Source organism: Cibotium barometz, chromosome 1 (assembly GCF_041138505.1).
Source record: "Cibotium barometz isolate CiBa-2024 chromosome 1, ASM4113850v1, whole genome shotgun sequence".
In the NCBI taxonomy this organism is placed as follows: Eukaryota; Viridiplantae; Streptophyta; class Polypodiopsida; order Cyatheales; family Cibotiaceae; genus Cibotium; species Cibotium barometz.
The window spans coordinates 7510692-7528403 of record NC_141046.1 but is presented as its reverse complement, the minus strand read 5'-3'; the positions used below and the strand labels follow the sequence as shown (position 1 = coordinate 7528403).

The window sequence follows — 17712 nt, the reverse complement described above, 5'->3', positions numbered from 1 at the left end:
ACCCTTAGCACACCACATATGCTAGATTAGAGTTGCAAGAGAGAGGGAACACTCCACTTCTATTGCACAAATGGGAGAATGCATTACAAACATTGGAAATTATCTTTTATAGTTCTAAGCCTTTTTTCACTAGGTCGCCTGGGAGTAAGTGACCCGAGACACAAAACATAGTTATAAGGCTTTTCTCTATGGTTTGGCCAACTGACCAAGATCCTCTTGTCTATCCTTTGAAGCTCAATACTTGGGAGTGTCTTTAGGGTGTTTCCCTTATCAAATGATGGGATTTACAATATATAGTGTCGGCGCCCATTACATAAGTGTGTAGATATAGTTGTCGTAGGAATGTGTTAACCAATATGTGGTTAACAATTACTTGACACACTCCCTTCATTTGACTCCTCTCTGGCTCGCTCTAATAATGTTGTGGGGCAAAGATTCTCTTTGGGAACATAGAAATTGGTCCCACTGGCCCTTCTATTTCTAGTTGGGTATGCCGCACCAACTCCTGTGAACAATTTAACCTCGAGATTTCCTCTCTTGGGTTAGGGCAAGCTTGTAACTTCTTGGGAAGGGGCTCTTCTAATCCTCTGAATTTGTATCTACCTTCCAAAACTTTCTTGGCCGTTTCAAGAAGCTCATCCTTTTGGTCCATTATGATTGATTTGTCTTCAATTTCCTCACCCCGTTCCTCTTCAAGAGTGATTTGAACTCGAGTTTCTGTGACAATTTCAATTTCTACATAATTCAGATCATCAATCTCTGCCTCGTTCTTCTCTATGGGCTTGCGATGCTCTTTCTGCTTTCTCCCAAAGTTCTGGGGTTCTTTTCATCAAGACAATCCCCTTAGGACCGTTTAACCCCTTCTCTTCATCTAAGGTAATTTGACTTACTGAATCAAGAATATCTTCGATCTCAACATAACCTAGATGGTCCTTTGGGTTTCTTATCCTTGCCTTCTTACCACTAGGACTTTTTGAGATCCCTAGTAGATTGGGTACTTTAGTTGGCTTAGAGGAAGGCAGCGTAGCTTTTCCTTTACTATATACGGATGATCCTTACCACATATCTTATTTTTAAACACTTTGAAAAGTTTTTGATGCTTGGGTCATAGATTGAGGACTTGCCTAATTTTGCTTTTGTTGAGCTTGCACCCTAGTCACAATTATTTGGTACTTCCCGTTCACTATTCCAAACCTTGTTGGTGGTGGAATCACACACATGCACGTGCTTGTACACACACCCACACATGTACGTGCACATGATGCACATACAAACACACTCGCATGCTTATACACACGCACAACACACACACACGCACATACATATGTAAATACACACATATGCACACACTTAAACGTGCTTACACACACACACACACACACACACATGCAAATACACACACTTAAATGTGCACACACACACACACACGTGCATATATGCATGCACGCACAAGCGCATGTGTACGTGCACGTATGCATGTACGCACAAGCGCATGTGTACATGCACACACGTATATATGCACACACATGCACGTATATACACGCGTACATCCACACACTCTCTCTTGCATACGTGCATATAAAGACATACACATACATACACATTATCACACACATGCGCGTGCGTGCACACACACCCACACATGTGTGTGCACACCAAGTGCACATGATGCACATATATACACACTCGCACGCTTGCACACAGTGCACAACACACACACACAGGCATACATATGCAAATTCACCGCATGCACACACTTGAATGTGCACACACGTGCACGTATACATGCACACACAAGTGTACATACACATGTACACATGTACACCATGCACGCATATACATGCGTGCATCCACATACACAAGTACACAGATGTGCATGTGCACACACACACATACACACACTCTCTTGCGTACGTGCACATAGAGACACATACATGTGTACACATGTACACACATGCACGCATATACATGCGTGCATCCACATACACAGGTACACAGATGTGCATGTGCACACACACACACACACACACACTCTTACGTACGTGCACATAGAGACACATACACGTGCATACACATAATCGCGCACACACGGTGCTACACACAAATTCAATTATGTTGACACACATCCATGCGTGCACACACAGAGTCGATACACAGTCTTAGCATGAGGGTAACGTGAGAGCCGCCTTCATTAAGGCTTTAATACATAGAGATGCACTCACACAGATATGTGTGTGCACACACGATACATAAAGGTACACACTCGCACATGCACGTGCACACATAATTGACGTGCACACAGTTGACACACACATGCACATGTATATACTCATACATGTCCACATGTATAAACACATAAAAAAAGCACACATACACACATACATGTTCACGTGTGTAAACACACACACACATGTACACTGTTTGAGAGCGCAAGGGTCTATACTGCAGTAGCGTGAGAGAGAGTGTGTGTGTGAGGCTGCACATGCGGGTGCATACTTGTGTGTTGTGTGTGTGTGTGTGTGTGAGAGAGAGAGAGAGAGAGAGAGAGAGAGAGAGATGTGTGCATCTACACATAAATGTGCACATACATGTATAGATGCACACATATAGTCACTCACATTTGAATATAAGTCCACAAGTTGGTACATAGTGCAATTGAAATATTATTTGGAGGTTCTGAGTTTTGTTTTTACATTTGGAGACTTTTCTCTTCTACCAGAGCATGGAGCATGGCCTGTGTCAAGATGGAGAGAGCTATCACATCAGGCGATAGCGTGCTCGAGTAGTTAACATATTTAAGTTCGGGGTTTTTAACACAGAGTCCAGCTCCATCCGAGTTTCAATGGGGTTGTCAGGCTTCTTCTTCTCAAATCGCAACAGTTCGTTTCCTGTCGCAACGCCGAGAGGTCGCCTGTGAGGGGTTGAAGTCATCTCAATCAATGGGGTCTGCGATCCTCACCCTGCCCGATGTCAGGGTATTTATCGCCGCTTCTCCTCATTGTGGGCTTCATGTCAGGGTTTTCCCTTCGTCTACAGAACCTTTCTCTCGCAGCTATGGCGGACCATGGCCTTCTTCTTCTTCCAGGTCGCTCCGCGTTGTGTGCAGCTTATCCCAGCAGCACATGCCGGATCCCGCCGCCGCCGCCGCCGCCGGAACAGTGGATTCTTCTGCTAATGGCCCTCTACCGGACGCCAGAGCTCCGGCTGTCAATGGCGAGTCCGTACTAACCCTAGAAAACCCTGCGCAAACCCTTCGTAGAGTTACTCCTGAATCCCTACGGTACAATCCTGGCTTCTTGGCCGGCAATCCCCACAGAGCAACAACAGGCTGCCCCAGTACTCTAGGGTTCCGCGCATCCGCCCTGTCTTACCTCACTGGCATCCTCTCCTCCAAAGTCTATGATGTGGCCATCGAATCCCCCTTGGAATCAGCCCCCAAATTGAGCGAGAGAACAGGAGCACACATCTTCCTGAAGCGAGAAGACTTGCAACCGGTATGGAACTTCTTTTCTTCCAAACTGTTCTTAGTGAACTTTTTTGCACGTCTCCATGTGTGTGCGTGCACGTGGCCTCGTGGAGGTATGTAAAGATTATGTGAGAGGGAGGAGAAAATTATATCAACGGCCATGAACACCCAAAATGACCTACGAGACCAAATACACAACATGAAGACCATAAAGGTCTTGAGCCAAATTTGTGATATAGCAAAAGAAATTACCCTGTGAAAGAACTAGAATGCTTCCTCTTGATTGCTTGCATGTGTGTGTTGTCAACGTACTTTGAAAGAACGTGTGTCCTTTCGTTCACGTATAAACATCTTGAAGTGCTTGAGTGAAGATGGACATTGCAACTCATATCATTTCTGTAGCCCGTCTTCTTCGTATGCGTGTCTTTCTCAAGTTTATATGAGCAACTTATAGAGCTCGAACGAGCATGAACATCAAGCCCATAATTATATTCGACATGAGGAATTGATGGACATTGATAGAGACCTCAGAGTACATCGCAAGGTAGATAATTCCAAATTCATTACCACATTTGAATCTGAGTTACATGTCATTCATCAAGTCATAGGATTTTCGTGCTCATTTGTGTGAGTGAAGTAAAAAAAAAACATACATAAAGTATGGTGGAGAGTTGGCATAGTCCACCCCGAAATTCAATAAACATAGAAGAACGTGTCCTTCCCCGTTTCCCAAATAGCACTTTCGATATTGAAAGTGGACCAAAATACCTTCAATGTTGAAGGTGTCAGAATATGCAGCGGAGATGATGACCAGATCTGGGAACACAAGAGCAAAAGCAAAAACGCAGGCAGAAAAACAGCACAAGAGAGAGACAGATGTAGGCGTGTAACTCTGCTCTATATACACAAGAAGATCCCGAGGAATGATACAAATAAGGTATGGGGGCTGAGGACCTATATATACCTCCCTGGAAGGGCAGTCGGCCAGCACTAAAAGTGTCCACGACTGAAGAAAGAGGTCCACGACTGCATAAATGCAGTCGGCCAGCTATCTGATGCCCACGACTGGTAAAAGGCAGTCGGCCAGCAGCCCTGAAGCCCACGACTGATGAAGATCCAGTCGGCCAGCACTGGGGTGCTCCCGGCATCATCTGGCAGCCCTCCCAAGCCTCAGAAAAATGGGAAAAAATAGGGGAAAAATACGGAGAGTGGGGAAAAATGGGAAAACACCTCATAAGGGCGGGCACACCCACAACAAAGGCCCTGGTGTATAAAACTAGACAGGAGATGACTTCTAACACCCCCTCTCAGCTCCTGGCTGTGAAACCAACCATTGGGAGCTGGGGTGCCGCCTGAGCAAATCGTGAGAGCGACTTCGTGAAGAGGTCCACCGTACTGTCCTCCGTCGAACAGAACTCCAACAAGATGTCATCAGCAACAATCTGTTCACGAACAAAGTGCCTCTGGATGACCATGGGTTCCTCCAGTGGAAGCCCAAACCTGCAATGTAACCTCCTGCTGCTCCGTAAAACTGCTCCTGGGCCATAAGTAAATCTCCTCGTGTCCGGATCTCCTCCCCAAACCGAGTCACTCCAACCGCGGAGTCGGACTCCATCCAACAATCCCCCTCCTGTGTACAAGAGTCCATGATCCTTCGCATGTCGCAGAAACCACAGGAAACGCAATCCTGCCTCCCGAGGAGACATCTGTAACCAAGAGCTCAACTGCCTCATCAGGAAGCTCCCGTCCAATCCGGTATCCATCAACCAGATCCATGAACCATACAGCTTCTGAATCATAGAGACATAACACTGCTCACAAGGATCAACACCTGTTACGGTGCACAAACAAGTCCTGGAAACCTGATGAAGCCTGTCAACCACCCCCTCCGAATCCGGAACCACAAAGCCTGGAGAAACCACCTCCTTCTGCAAGTAAGCACCTGCCACCTGCCTGGCTTTCCGAAAGGTCCCCGTGGAAAGAACATCCTCATCTACTGGAGGTTCTATGTCCCGAACACGACGAGACATCAGAGCATAAGTGACCTGTTCAGCTTCCTCTGACTCACGAACACAAGAACTACCAACCTCAGTACTGGAAAGTTCCTGCCAACTGCTGCCATCTACCGGTAAGCTATCTACCACCTGGTCTCGGAAAGCCCGCACCTGTAGCGTATCCACACTTAAGTGGCCATTACTAGACTGCCACTCATCACAATCTTGAGGACCTGGGAGAGAGAGTGCTGAAAGCCTGTAGACTCCATTCTCCACTCCACCTTCCCAAACCACTTGGCCTGTTGCTTTGTCCCGGAGAGCAACAAAATGCTCATCAAACTCCACCCGTACGCCAGTCTTGCAAACCTGATGCACTGACAACAAATGAAAACCAAGTGCCGGAACATACAACACCTGGGAGGAATGCTTCCCCCCCTCTGCCATCGGGAACTATCTCCATCCTGTCCTCACTGTGAACTGGGATAGTGGACGTATCCCCAGTAAGAATATGACCAGAAAGCCTGCAGAGATCCTGTAAACGGAACGGGAAGGAGTCATGTGCCTGGAAGCACCACTTTCGAGAATCCGTTGCGGAGAGTCCTCCAATCTCCTCCCTGCCTGAAGAAAATGAAGCATCGGTGTCCATCACCTCCAGGTGCACAAAAGCCGGAGTCTTCATGATTGCTGCTGAGGAGTCTTCACCCTTCTCGGTCTTCCGCTTGGGACACTGCCTCCAGTAGTGGCCTTTCTCGCCACAATCATTACAAGTCCTCTCTGCCTTCAGTTTCTCGCGGTCAGCATCGGACTCCTTCTCAGAAGACTTCTCCGATGAAGCCTTCCCTTTGCCCGAGTTACGGCCTTTCGACCGTTGGCCAGTTAAGGCCTCCGAACCTCCACCCTGAGGAGGGTTCGTGAATCGTTCCTCCTGGTCAAGACCATCGGCACAAGCTCCTCCCACGTGATGGTGCTAAGCCTGCCACTGGTAATCAAAGACGAGTAAAATGTTGAGTACGAAGAGGGCAAATGTGATAGCAACGTTATGGCCATGTCCTCTGACGATATCTCCTTCCCAGCCTGAAGAACTTCTGCTGAAGAGCCTGCAGCTTGTTAATATGCTCCCGCATCGTCGACGACTTTGCAGGGCTCATAACCCGAGTACTTCCAAGGAAATCCTCTTCATGGGCGATACCCTGTTGTAAAGTGAGGCCAAATGCTGCCATATACCTCTGGCCAGCGTCATATGCTTTACATGATTAATTACCTGTGGTGTGCAGTTGAGGAAAATAAACGAACGGACCCTGGTGTTGACGCGATCCCACATCTGCGTCTGGGCCTCCTGGTCCTTTCGGGTTGACGGTAACTCCCCTTCCCCTACTTCCGGCCGTGGAACACCAACAACGACGAAATCGGCGAGATCGTAGGACTCCAGAACGGATTCCATCATCACCTTCCATATGCCGTAGTTGCTCCCGTCCAACTGACGGTCCATCGGGAACGTGGGGAGTGTCGGGATCTTCACATGTCTCTCGGCCATCTCTAACAGATCTGCCATAGTGGGGATGTACTCTGAAAAGGGTGGGTGGGTGGGAACAAAGAAGAACTGATACCTGCAAGTGGCTGTCCAGCAAATCAGCCCGCCTTCCTCTTGCTTCTCCTCTTCCCGAACAGTCCAAGACAGTCCACCAATCAGCCACAAAACAGTCCCCCTCTTGCTCACACAAATCCCAAGACCTATCTAGAGCCTAGGGCTCTGATACCATGTCAGAATATGCAGCGGAGATGATGACCAGATCTGGGAACACAAGAGCAAAAGCAAAAACGCAGGCAGAAAAATAGCATAAGAGAGAGACAGATGTAGGCGTGTAACTCTGCTCTATATACACAAGAAGATCCCGAGGAATGATACAAATAAGGTATGGGGGCTGAGGACCTATATATACCTCCCTGGAAGGGCAGTCGGCCAGCACTAAAAGTGTCCACGACTGAAGAAAGAGGTCCACGACTGCATAAATGCAGTCGGCCAGCTATCTGATGCCCACGACTGGTAAAAGGCAGTCGGCCAGCAGCCTTGAAGCCCACGACTGATGAAGATCGAGTCGGCCAGCACTGGGGTGCTCCCGGCATCATCTGGCAGCCCTCCCAAGCCTCAGAAAAATGGGAAAAAATAGGGGAAAAATACGGAGAGTGGGGAAAAATGGGAAAACACCTCATAAGGGCGGCACACCCACAACAAAGGCCCTGGTGTATAAAACTAGACAGGAGATGACTTCTAACAGAAGGCGGCCATTAGTCCTACGTATTGATTCATGATACAAAACTCATTTTCAAATGTGATAATGAATTTGTAATTTTCTAATTTGTGAGGTACTTTTGAATCCCCATCGAGCATAAGAATAGGCTTCAAGCTCATCGATTGTGGATGAGACTCTAGGCAGATAAAGGCGGTTGTGTAGCATCGATGGAAAGAACATCAAAGGGTGCACCTGCTTCGTGCTTCTTCTCAACACTCCTCATTCCTTTAGAGCAAGGGAGAGGGAACGTGCTGCCATCGCCAGGGTAGAGAGAGAGAGAGAGAGAGAGAGAGAGAGAGAGAGAGAGAGAGAGAGAGAGAGAGAGATTTTATTAACGTCTTCCAAAAGACCGAACTCGGCCTATGAGACAAATCAGTGTACCTGTGTGGGGTATCCTCTGTCATCCCAACAAAATGAAAAAGTATTGAACTAAAAAACTGAATCCGGGTGTGCAATAAGTACAATGAGTGGGAGAGGTGATGGAGCTCTGCTACTAGGAGAATGCAAAGCTATATGCATGGAGTATACAATCATGATATGCAACCTAGCTAGCTCCATCTTGTACCATACTGGGGGTATAGAATGGTATACATCAATGAAGGGGGTGTCCACAGCTTCTTGAAGAACATGCCTGGGTCTGCTTTGAAGCGAGCCAGTCGCTCCGCACCCTCTCTGTGAAACTGAGCTCTGATCTTTGTCATCTCTCTCTCTGGTATAGGCGTGGTGTCCGAAAGCCAGGTGTCCTCTGTCTCCTGAGGGCTCTGAGTGTCTCTGCTCTATGGAGAGTAATTCCCTGCTGTGTAGGGGCTAGGAGGGGGGTGGATCTCTGAAAAAATGTAGTAATCTGTGTCTGTCGTCCCCCCTCTGGAGCTGTCTGAGCCTGTAATGATGTCTCTCTGTGACGCTATATGTCTAGAATGAATCTCCCCAGTATGCGCTGGTTTGCTGCCTCAAAGATCTGGCGTAGGGAATTTGGCTCTCTGAATAAAATGGAATATCTCTCTCTGATGGCTGTATATTATGCTCTGCATCTGCATACATAATGCTCCTCACTCTCCACCTCCTCTCTGCACAATCTGCATACCCTCTCCTCTTGGGGGATCCGTGCTGCTCTGCCAGTCTCGATCTCCAATCGATGTGATGAGACTCTAAGCTGACCAATAGCTACTCGGGAGCCGTGTGGTAAAAAGCCCTCCATGTATCTAGGCCTCTCTATAAATCCATCATGAGTGATACTCATGAAGTGATCTTGGTAGTATAGCATCTTCGGTGGAAGAGGTTGTGTAGGTGATATCCATGTCTCTCGTGTTAGAGCTGCCATAGGTCCTGTCTCAATACTCTGTTCCTCTCACTATGAGAGAGACGGATATGTGGTGCATCCCTGTCATACTGGAAGGGCGGTAGATGATCCATGTCTAGGCCATGCTGTGAGAACCAATGTGTGACCTGTGCATACCATGATCCTCTGTCTCCTGCCTCAGCCAGCTGTCTAGATGCCTCAAAAGCTCTGTATGACAATCTGTCCTGTGGCATCTCTGTGAATCTGTCTAGCAGGCATATAGTGTGGAATATGGCCTCTACCATCATAGGAGGTGCGAGCAAACTCTGCTCGGATAATGTCATGAGGTACTGACGGTTTGCTCCGTATCATGCGTGCCATCATGAGGGCCTGTGGTCTCTCTATCTGTGTCCACCAATGGGTAGCAAGTCCTGGCGCCCATACCGTTGCTCCATACATCAGTGCCGGTGTGACTAATGTGTCAAATAGCCACCCCTTTGTCCGGGGCTCTTGAAAATGCGCCTGGTGGCACTCTCTCTAGCATAGCCAATGCTGCATATCCCCGTGTCAATCTGGCTCTGGCTGCTGAACCCATGGTGAAGCGCGTGGCTGCTGCTGCAGAGAAGGTAACCCCTAGGTACACGTATGATGTCACCATCTCCACTTGGCGTCCTGCGAGATTGAATGTCAGCTGACCCCTGCCCTGTCTCGATGTATGAAAGACCATAACCTTGGTTTTCCCAAGGTTCACAGTAAGACTCCTCTGTGTGCAGAAATCATGGAGTGCATGTAGATGCTGCTGTAGACCTCCTGGAGACTCAGACACTAATACAATATCATCAGCATAAAGCATAATATGTACTGAGGTACCTGCTAGATCAACTCCATCTCCGCCTCCCCGTGTAATGAAGTCAGCCACCTCATCAATGTATAACCCAAATAGCGTGGGGGAAAGTGGGCATCCTTGCTTCACACCAATGGTGCTAGCAATAGTCTCGGACATACGTAGGAACCCATCCTCTTCTCTGCCAGTGTGAATGTCTGCCATGTCATGTGTGAAGTAGATGGTAGTGTGTGGCGTCGGTATGTGGGGGGGATTGGTGATACTGGTGATCCGGCTAGTGAAAATGCCAAGTATGTATGATTTGCCCCAATAGGACGAGGTGGGATGGAGAATGAGGTGACAAGTTGTGATGCCTCCCGTGCCTCCGGTCATACTTCTAATGTTAATATGCGCTTTTTATCTCATAGAGAGAAAAGGATTATATGGAACAACCCATTGACTATCCACCCTATGATCCTTTACTTGGATGAAACTAGCATCGTCTCGTCACATGTATGTTGGATACCCATTGTCATAAACAATAGTAGTCTCAAAACTTTTTCGAGGATATCGGTGTTTGCAACTCCTGTTAACCATGCAAGAAGAGCGCATATTTAGTTTTCCACATGGTCCATGAATATTACAATGGCTAATTATGTTGTTCAACTCAGGAAACATCACCTTATCTGGAAGTTCAGCACATACCAGCATATCATAGTGAGCAATCTTAGTCGGTTTACATCCACTTTCCAATATCAATAATATATATGCATGTGGCAAACCTCTTTTTTGAAATTTTGACTCCCATGTGGGAAGCATGTCAGCCCTCCTGATCCCGGCCATTGTAGCATCCCGTTATAAATAACAAGACGATGCTTGGCTCCCAACTCTAGTAAGTGGTCCCCATAATGTCCTCTGTCTGGTCTAGTGTCCTCTGATGCCTGACTAGCCCCTATCTCCTCTGGATCCACAGGGTGGAGGATCTCCATGTCATCATAGTCATACACCTCACACTGTCTGCTCTGTGTGTGGGCATTGAAGTCACCCGTAAGAAATACTTCCCCTAGTGTAGAATAATGCATGATCTCCTCTGAGAAACAAGTGTATGGGGCTGTGTGGAAATGTGGTTGCACAGAAATCAAGTCAGCCAATCACAGTCATTGAATGGATCAGGAGAGGGAGAGAGAGAGAGAAATGAAATGAAATGAAATGTTATATTAACGTCTTCAAAAGGCCATAATGACCTATGAGACCAAAAGTTACATCATGGTGGATCTGATACAATGTCTGGATAAAAAAAACCCAGAAAATGAAAAATAAAGATGATACTACAGGCACCTAGAAAATGAAACTGGAAATGGAAGGTAAACAGAAACCCTTATAGGGTGTGAATATAGTGAGGGGGGGGGGGGGTACGCTATGGAGGTGAGTGGAATATAGTGAGGGGGGGGGGTACGCTATGGAGGTGAGTGGAATATAGTGAGGGGATACAATATCATGTGGGACGGAGGGGTACACTATGGAGAGAGAGAGAGAGAGAGAGAGAGAGAGAGAGAGAGAGAGAGAGAGAGAGGACCGACTGTGCAACAACAAGGATGAGACCGTAGGCGGACAAAGTTGCACGACTATGTAGCACCGATGGAAAGAACAACAAAGGGGGGGATTACCTTGCAGCATGCATGCGCCTGCTGCGTGCTTTTGCTCTTCGCTTGCTTCCGTGCTCTGCAGCGTGGGCCTGCTTTTTTTATACTTGCATGCTTTGCTTTCTTTAGTTTGTTTTTTCGTGCCACGTGGCTCTTTGCTTTCTTTAGTTTGTTTTTTGCCTGTTGTGTGGCCAGCTCCGAATGCTTGCTTTTCTACAAGCATCTTAGGCTACCCAAGGTAAAAATTTCTGCAGGTCGTAATATTCACTGCATGTTGTCAAATTTCTGGTGTGAGACATACCTTTGTTATGCAGGTTGTAATATTCACTGGATGTTGTCAAATTTCTGGTGTGAGACATACCTTCGTCAAACTAACTTTGGCGGTCACTTTTGGGCCGGACGGAATTGGCCTGAGTTCCATACAGAAAGCCCTGACCTTTGCTTGCCATGGCTTCCGACAACATGCGAAGCAGGGCGCTTTTACAACCATAATACCTCGGGACCCCCTTTGATCCGAGGTCTGTCAACACTCTCTACCGCCTATTGTCTACGCCAGAGTTTTTGTTTCCATAGGAGGCTGCTGTGCAACGTTGGAACTGGAGTAAAAACTTGATCATGCTTGGCTCCTCTCTTTGCTTCTCCTTCTTGCTCGTTGGTGTGAAGGCACTAGAAGGCTTCTTTCTTTTCTTTGTAGGTGGCCAAGGCGGCACAAGAGCCTTATGCTCTCCTCGTCGGGTGCCAGGGCACAAGAATCCCTTCTTCTTCTTCTCTGCGCAGGTTGCCCAAGGCCCAGTTCTCTTTGCTTTGCAGCACGCGGCCAAGGCAAGAGGTTGCCTCTCCCCCCTTTCTTTGCAGGCGCGCAAGGGCACAAGGGACCATCTCCCTTTTCCTCGCTTAGCACGGTTGCAGGCCAAGGGCAGAGGGGCCCACCCTCCCTCCTCGCTCTGCACGGTGGCCAAGGGTTCGGGACTATTGTTCTCGTTGTTCTTTTTTTTTTTCGAGAAAAGATCCTTTCATTAGTTAAAAAAAACGCCCACTGGGCTACAAAAACTCTCCTGCTCATAAGAAGGCAGAGCAGAGATCCAATCAAGGCACAGCTAGGGAGACTCTCCCTAGGTGCAAAAAGGTACAAAGATCAGTACAAATAACTGAGAGCTATATCATACAATAGGAGGGGGGAAAAGCCAACAGGTGGCCTGTAATGCCAGCGGGGGGGGTTCCCGCGTGTAGTGTATAGATGGGGCCGCTGCGCCAAGTGGTGTGGAAGGCCTCGCGCCGCAAGATCACCGCATCCGAGTCGCCTCGGATGCGCGACTTGGATGCGGTCATACTGTCCGCGCAGGGTGTGGATCAGCACCTGCCAAATCCCCCGAATAGTCAAATCCCCCGAACAGTCTCTGCTGGTGGCTCCAGTCTCCCCTCAAAGGCCCTGAAACACCGGGCTCTCCAGGTGAACCAGATGGTGAGATTGCTGAGGAGCTCCCATCATAAATCCCTCTCCTGTGTCCAGACGGCAGACGAGAAATCCGGTGAAGGAACAAGGCGAGGCTGGCCCCTAATGAATCTGATGGCCTGGCTGTCCTGCTCCGTCTCATATCCCAGAGCAGGCCCTGACGATGTTTACCAAGCAGCGGCACCCCACGTATACATGCCCTTTGGAGAGAGGGGAGCCAAAATGCGCAGCATCCTCAGCCACATCTGCTGCGCCTTGAAGGGAGAGAGTTAGGGCTTCATGTGGGAGACATACACAGAGAAGAAGGGGGAGAGAGAGAGAGAGAGACATGTGGGGATAAGTCAACTCACAGTATGAGTGTGTGACTCCCCTATCACACATGTATATTTGCTCTAGTACACATAGTGCACTTAGTACATTAAAAGTACTAAGTGTACTATGTACTATACAACTTATGGGCTTGTACACACTACAAGGGTGGGCATAATGCCTTTACCCCAACAACCTCCCACTTAAAGGCAGTGTGCCCTTAAATGAAGGAAAAGAAAAAAAATCAGCATGTACATGATAATATACAAGGTCATATCAAGGCTGAAACTGGCCTCATCCAATGCCCATCAAGTGTCTGCAATGAGCAAACCGCTCTAGAGGCAAACTCTTTGTCAACAGATCAGCCGGGTTGTCATCCGTATGAATCTTGACAAGCTGAATCAGCTTGTTCTCTATCACCTCTCTGAAGAAGTGATACTTCACATCCAGATGCTTCGTCTTTGCATGAAAGACAGGGTTCTTTGCCAACTGAATGGCACTCTGACTGTCACAATGCAACAATGGAATATCCCATGTATAACCCAAATCAACCACTAACCGAGATAGCCATAATGCCTCCTTGCAAGCCTCTGTGGCTGCAATATACTCGGCCTCTGTAGTAGATAAGGCAGTGCACTTCTGCATCCTGGATATCCATGACACAGCACCTCCTGTGAATGTAAACACATAACCGGTAGTAGACTTCCGGTTATCTGGATGACCGGCATAATCCGAATCCGTGTAACCATGCACTAATGCATCCTGTTTGCCAAAGCAGATGCACATATCCTGTGTGCCCTTCAGGTATCTCATGACACCTTTCACTGCTTCCCAATGCTTCTTGCCAGGGTTGGCCATGTATCTAGTAACCACTCCCACTGCAAATGCAATGTCCGGCCTGGTAGCAACCATGGTATACATGAGACTGCCACAAGCTGAAGCATAGGAATCTTGGCCATATCAGCCCTGTCACTATCCGACTGTGGGCTGTCCATAGCACTGAGTTTCACATATGGAGGCAAAGGAGTACTAGTCTTCTTCCCCCCATCCATATTGAACCTCTGCAAAACTTTGCCAATGTATTCCTTCTGAGACAAATACAACACATGCTGATTTCTGTCCCGAAGTATCTGCATACCCAAAATGTGATTTGCATCACCCAAATCCTTCATATCAAAGGTCTGATGCAGCCTCTTCTTCAAGGCATCCATCTCTTTACGAGATTTCCCGGCAATCAACATATCATCAACATACAAGATGAGGATCAATAGACTGCCATCCAAAGCTTTCTTGGTGTATAAGCAGTGATTTGTGTCACTCCTGAAATCTTGGGATTTCATGAATGTATCAAATTTATGATACCATTCCCTTGGTGCCTATTTGAGCCCATAAAGACTCTTTTTCAGCTTGCATACAAGCTTCTCCTTTCCATTCACTGCATAACCCTCTGGCTGTTGCATATATATCTCCTCATGGAGATCACCGTGAAGAAAAGCAGTCTTCACATCCATCTGAATCGAATCCAGATCATCATGAGCAACCAAAGCTAATACAGCTCTAAGTGTGGTCATTTTTAACACTGGAGAGAAGATCTCATCAAAGTCCACACCATATTCCTGCTCGAAGCCCTTAGCCACTAACCTGGCTTTGTATCAGGTGCAACTTTGAGCCTGTAAACCCACTTGCATGGCAAAACCTTCTTGCCTGTAGGCAAATGCACCAACTTCCATGTTCCATTTTTGTGCAGAGAATCCATCTCTGACTTCATAGCACGCTCCCAAAGAGCCTTGTCTGCCCTCTGTAAAGCCTCCTTATAACATGAGGGCTCCCCACAGTCAGTGAGCATCAAGTAGTCAACCCCTGGAACAAACCTGTCAGGGGGTCTGGAGGGTCTTGTGGACCTCCGTACCCAATGACCATCATTTGCAGGTTGCTGTCCAGCCTGCATATCACCTATTGGTGGCTCCTGTTCCATGCCATAAGGTTGAAAGATCATGCCCGGTATCTCCTCTAACTGTGGGATATCCATAGGGATATCTTCTGCCATCTCTGGCTGTCCATTTGGACCATTTTCAGCACCATTTAAGGGCTGGTTTTCCTGCTGTAATGGCTGATTTACAGCCCTTGGTTGTTGTCCATGATGTCCATCATCATCAAAGACGACTCTGCCAGGCTCCTGTTGCCTTGCAGGCTCCTTATACATGCATGTTTCATCAAAAATGACATCATTGCTGCGTATAATCTTTCTATTCACTGGATCCCAAAGTCTATACCCCATTTCACCTCTGTCACCATATCCTAGGAATATGCATTTGTGAGACTTAGGATCAAGTTTGGTGCGTATTTCCCTGCGTATGTGCACGTACGCAACGCAACCAAACACACTCAAGTGCTTGTATGACGGAGGCTTCCCTGTCCATACTTCCTCTGGCACTTTCCCACCAAGCCTCGTGTTAGGTGACCTGTTTTTAAGATGAACGGCTGTCATAACAGCTTCAGCCCAAAAACCATGAGGTAACGCAGCATGTGACAACATAGAACGGACCTTCTCCTGAATGGTCTTGTTCATCCTCTCTGCTGTCCCGTTTTGTGGAGGATCATAAGGAGTAGAGAGCTCCCTCTTGATGCCTTTAGCATCACAAAAGTCCTGAAACTGTTTGGACATATACTCTCCACCATTGTCGGAACGCAAAGCCTTCAGTGTTTTACCAGTTTGATTCTCAACATGAGCAACAAACTTCTCAAACACTGAGAATGTATCACTCTTCAAACGAAGAGGATAAACCCACACCTTGCGTGTGGCATCATCAATAAAAGACACAAAATATTTTGCCCCTCCCAAAGAAAGCTGAGGCATCTCACATACATCTGTATGCACAAGCTCTAACTGAGCATCTTTCTGTCCAAGAGCTTTCTTGTGGGGGCACTGGAGTTGCCTGCCATATATACAATGCTCACAAAACTGAAAACTTGAGAACTTTAGAGAAGGCAAGTAACCAAAACGAGACAATTGCTCCATTCCTTTGACACTCATGTGTCCCAACCGGCTATGCCACAGAGATTTCCGGCAGCTCGGTTGCATTTACATTAGCATGGTGACAAACATTAGCATGCATGAAGTAAAGAGTGTCCACCTTAGAGCCTCTGGCAACAACCAGTGAGCCCTTACTAATCTTCCACTTTCCACGACCAAATGTGGTAACATAACCAGCATCATCAAGCTGTCCAGTAGAAATCAGGTTCTTCTTGATCTTAGGCACATGCCTGACATCATGGAGCATAAGCTGTGAGCCATCTGAAAACACAAGCCTCACATCACCTCTGCCAAGAATCTGGCCTGCATGGTTGTCACCCAAATAAACTACTCCTTCATTGCCAGCAGTATACCTGACAAACAAGTCTCTGCAACCTGTGACATGAAAGGAGGCACCTGAATCAATGATCCATGAGTGCATACCATGACCATCTCCTACAAGGAGTGAATGGGCATCAAGTGAAGACGTGAATAGGACTTCATCCTCACTGTCACCTGCATGTGACACATTGACTTCTTCAATCTTGACTCCACTTTTGCCCTTTGACTTTGCATCTTTGGCTTCATCTTTGTCTTTGTCTTTTTCTTTGCCCTTTTCCTTTTGATCATTCTTTCATTTGTAGCATTGCTTTTTGAAATGTCCCTTCTTGCCACAATAATGGCATTCCAAGTCCTTTTTGGAGCGGGACTTGCTCCTTCCCCGTTCTTGGCTTTTACCCCTTTGCTGGGATCTCCCACGTGCATTCATTGCATTGGACTTTCCAACAGAGTTGTTCTTCTTGTTCATCTCCTCTTGAAGGAGAGCACCCTCCACATTTGCATATGACAGCATAGCATTTGAATTGCTAGTGGTTGTCCTACATGTGTCCCAACTCTCTGGCAAAGTGCATAAGAGAAAGGTGGCTTTGAACTCATCGTCCATTGCCAACTTTTGATTGATGACCTGGCTGACAACACCATTAAACTCATTTAGATGGGCTGTCATAGACGCCCCTTCCTTCGTTTGAAGACCTATGAGTTTCTTCAACCAATACACTTTGCTTGAGGCACTTTGCTGGGCATACAAGTCCTGCAATCTTTGCCACATTCCCCAAGCTGTCTTCTCTTCATGTATGCTGAAAAGTAAAGAGTCTGACACAGACAACATGATGGTGGATCTTGTCAACTCATCCATATCTTCCCATTCTTCAGCAGTAAGAGAAGCGGGCATCACACCCCTTTCTTTGATGGGCTTGTGCTGCTTCTTCTGGAGCAACACATTATAGCATTGGGTTTGCCAAATGTCATAATTATGTGAGCCTTCAAGCTTTTTGATGTGAAGCAATGAAGAGCTCTCACCTGTGGTTGCCATAGCAATATGCAACCTTTGACACAGTCAATGCCTGACTCCCTGCAAGATGTGCAAACACTGCACCAAAAG

The 17712-nt window shown here is 47.2% G+C and overlaps 1 protein-coding gene across 1 annotated transcript in view; it reads left to right on the top strand.

The window, feature by feature from the left end:
* The first annotated feature begins 2655 nt into the window (after positions 1–2655).
* The window catches only part of LOC147641566 (threonine dehydratase 1 biosynthetic, chloroplastic-like), an 89485-nt gene continuing 74428 nt past the window's right edge, over positions 2656–17712 (top strand). Inside the window, exon 1 of the mRNA XM_086789153.1 lies at positions 2656–3494. Coding sequence (XP_086645279.1) covers positions 2940–3494 — 555 coding nt within the window. The 5' untranslated portion in view covers positions 2656–2939. The remainder of the gene's footprint in view (positions 3495–17712) is intronic.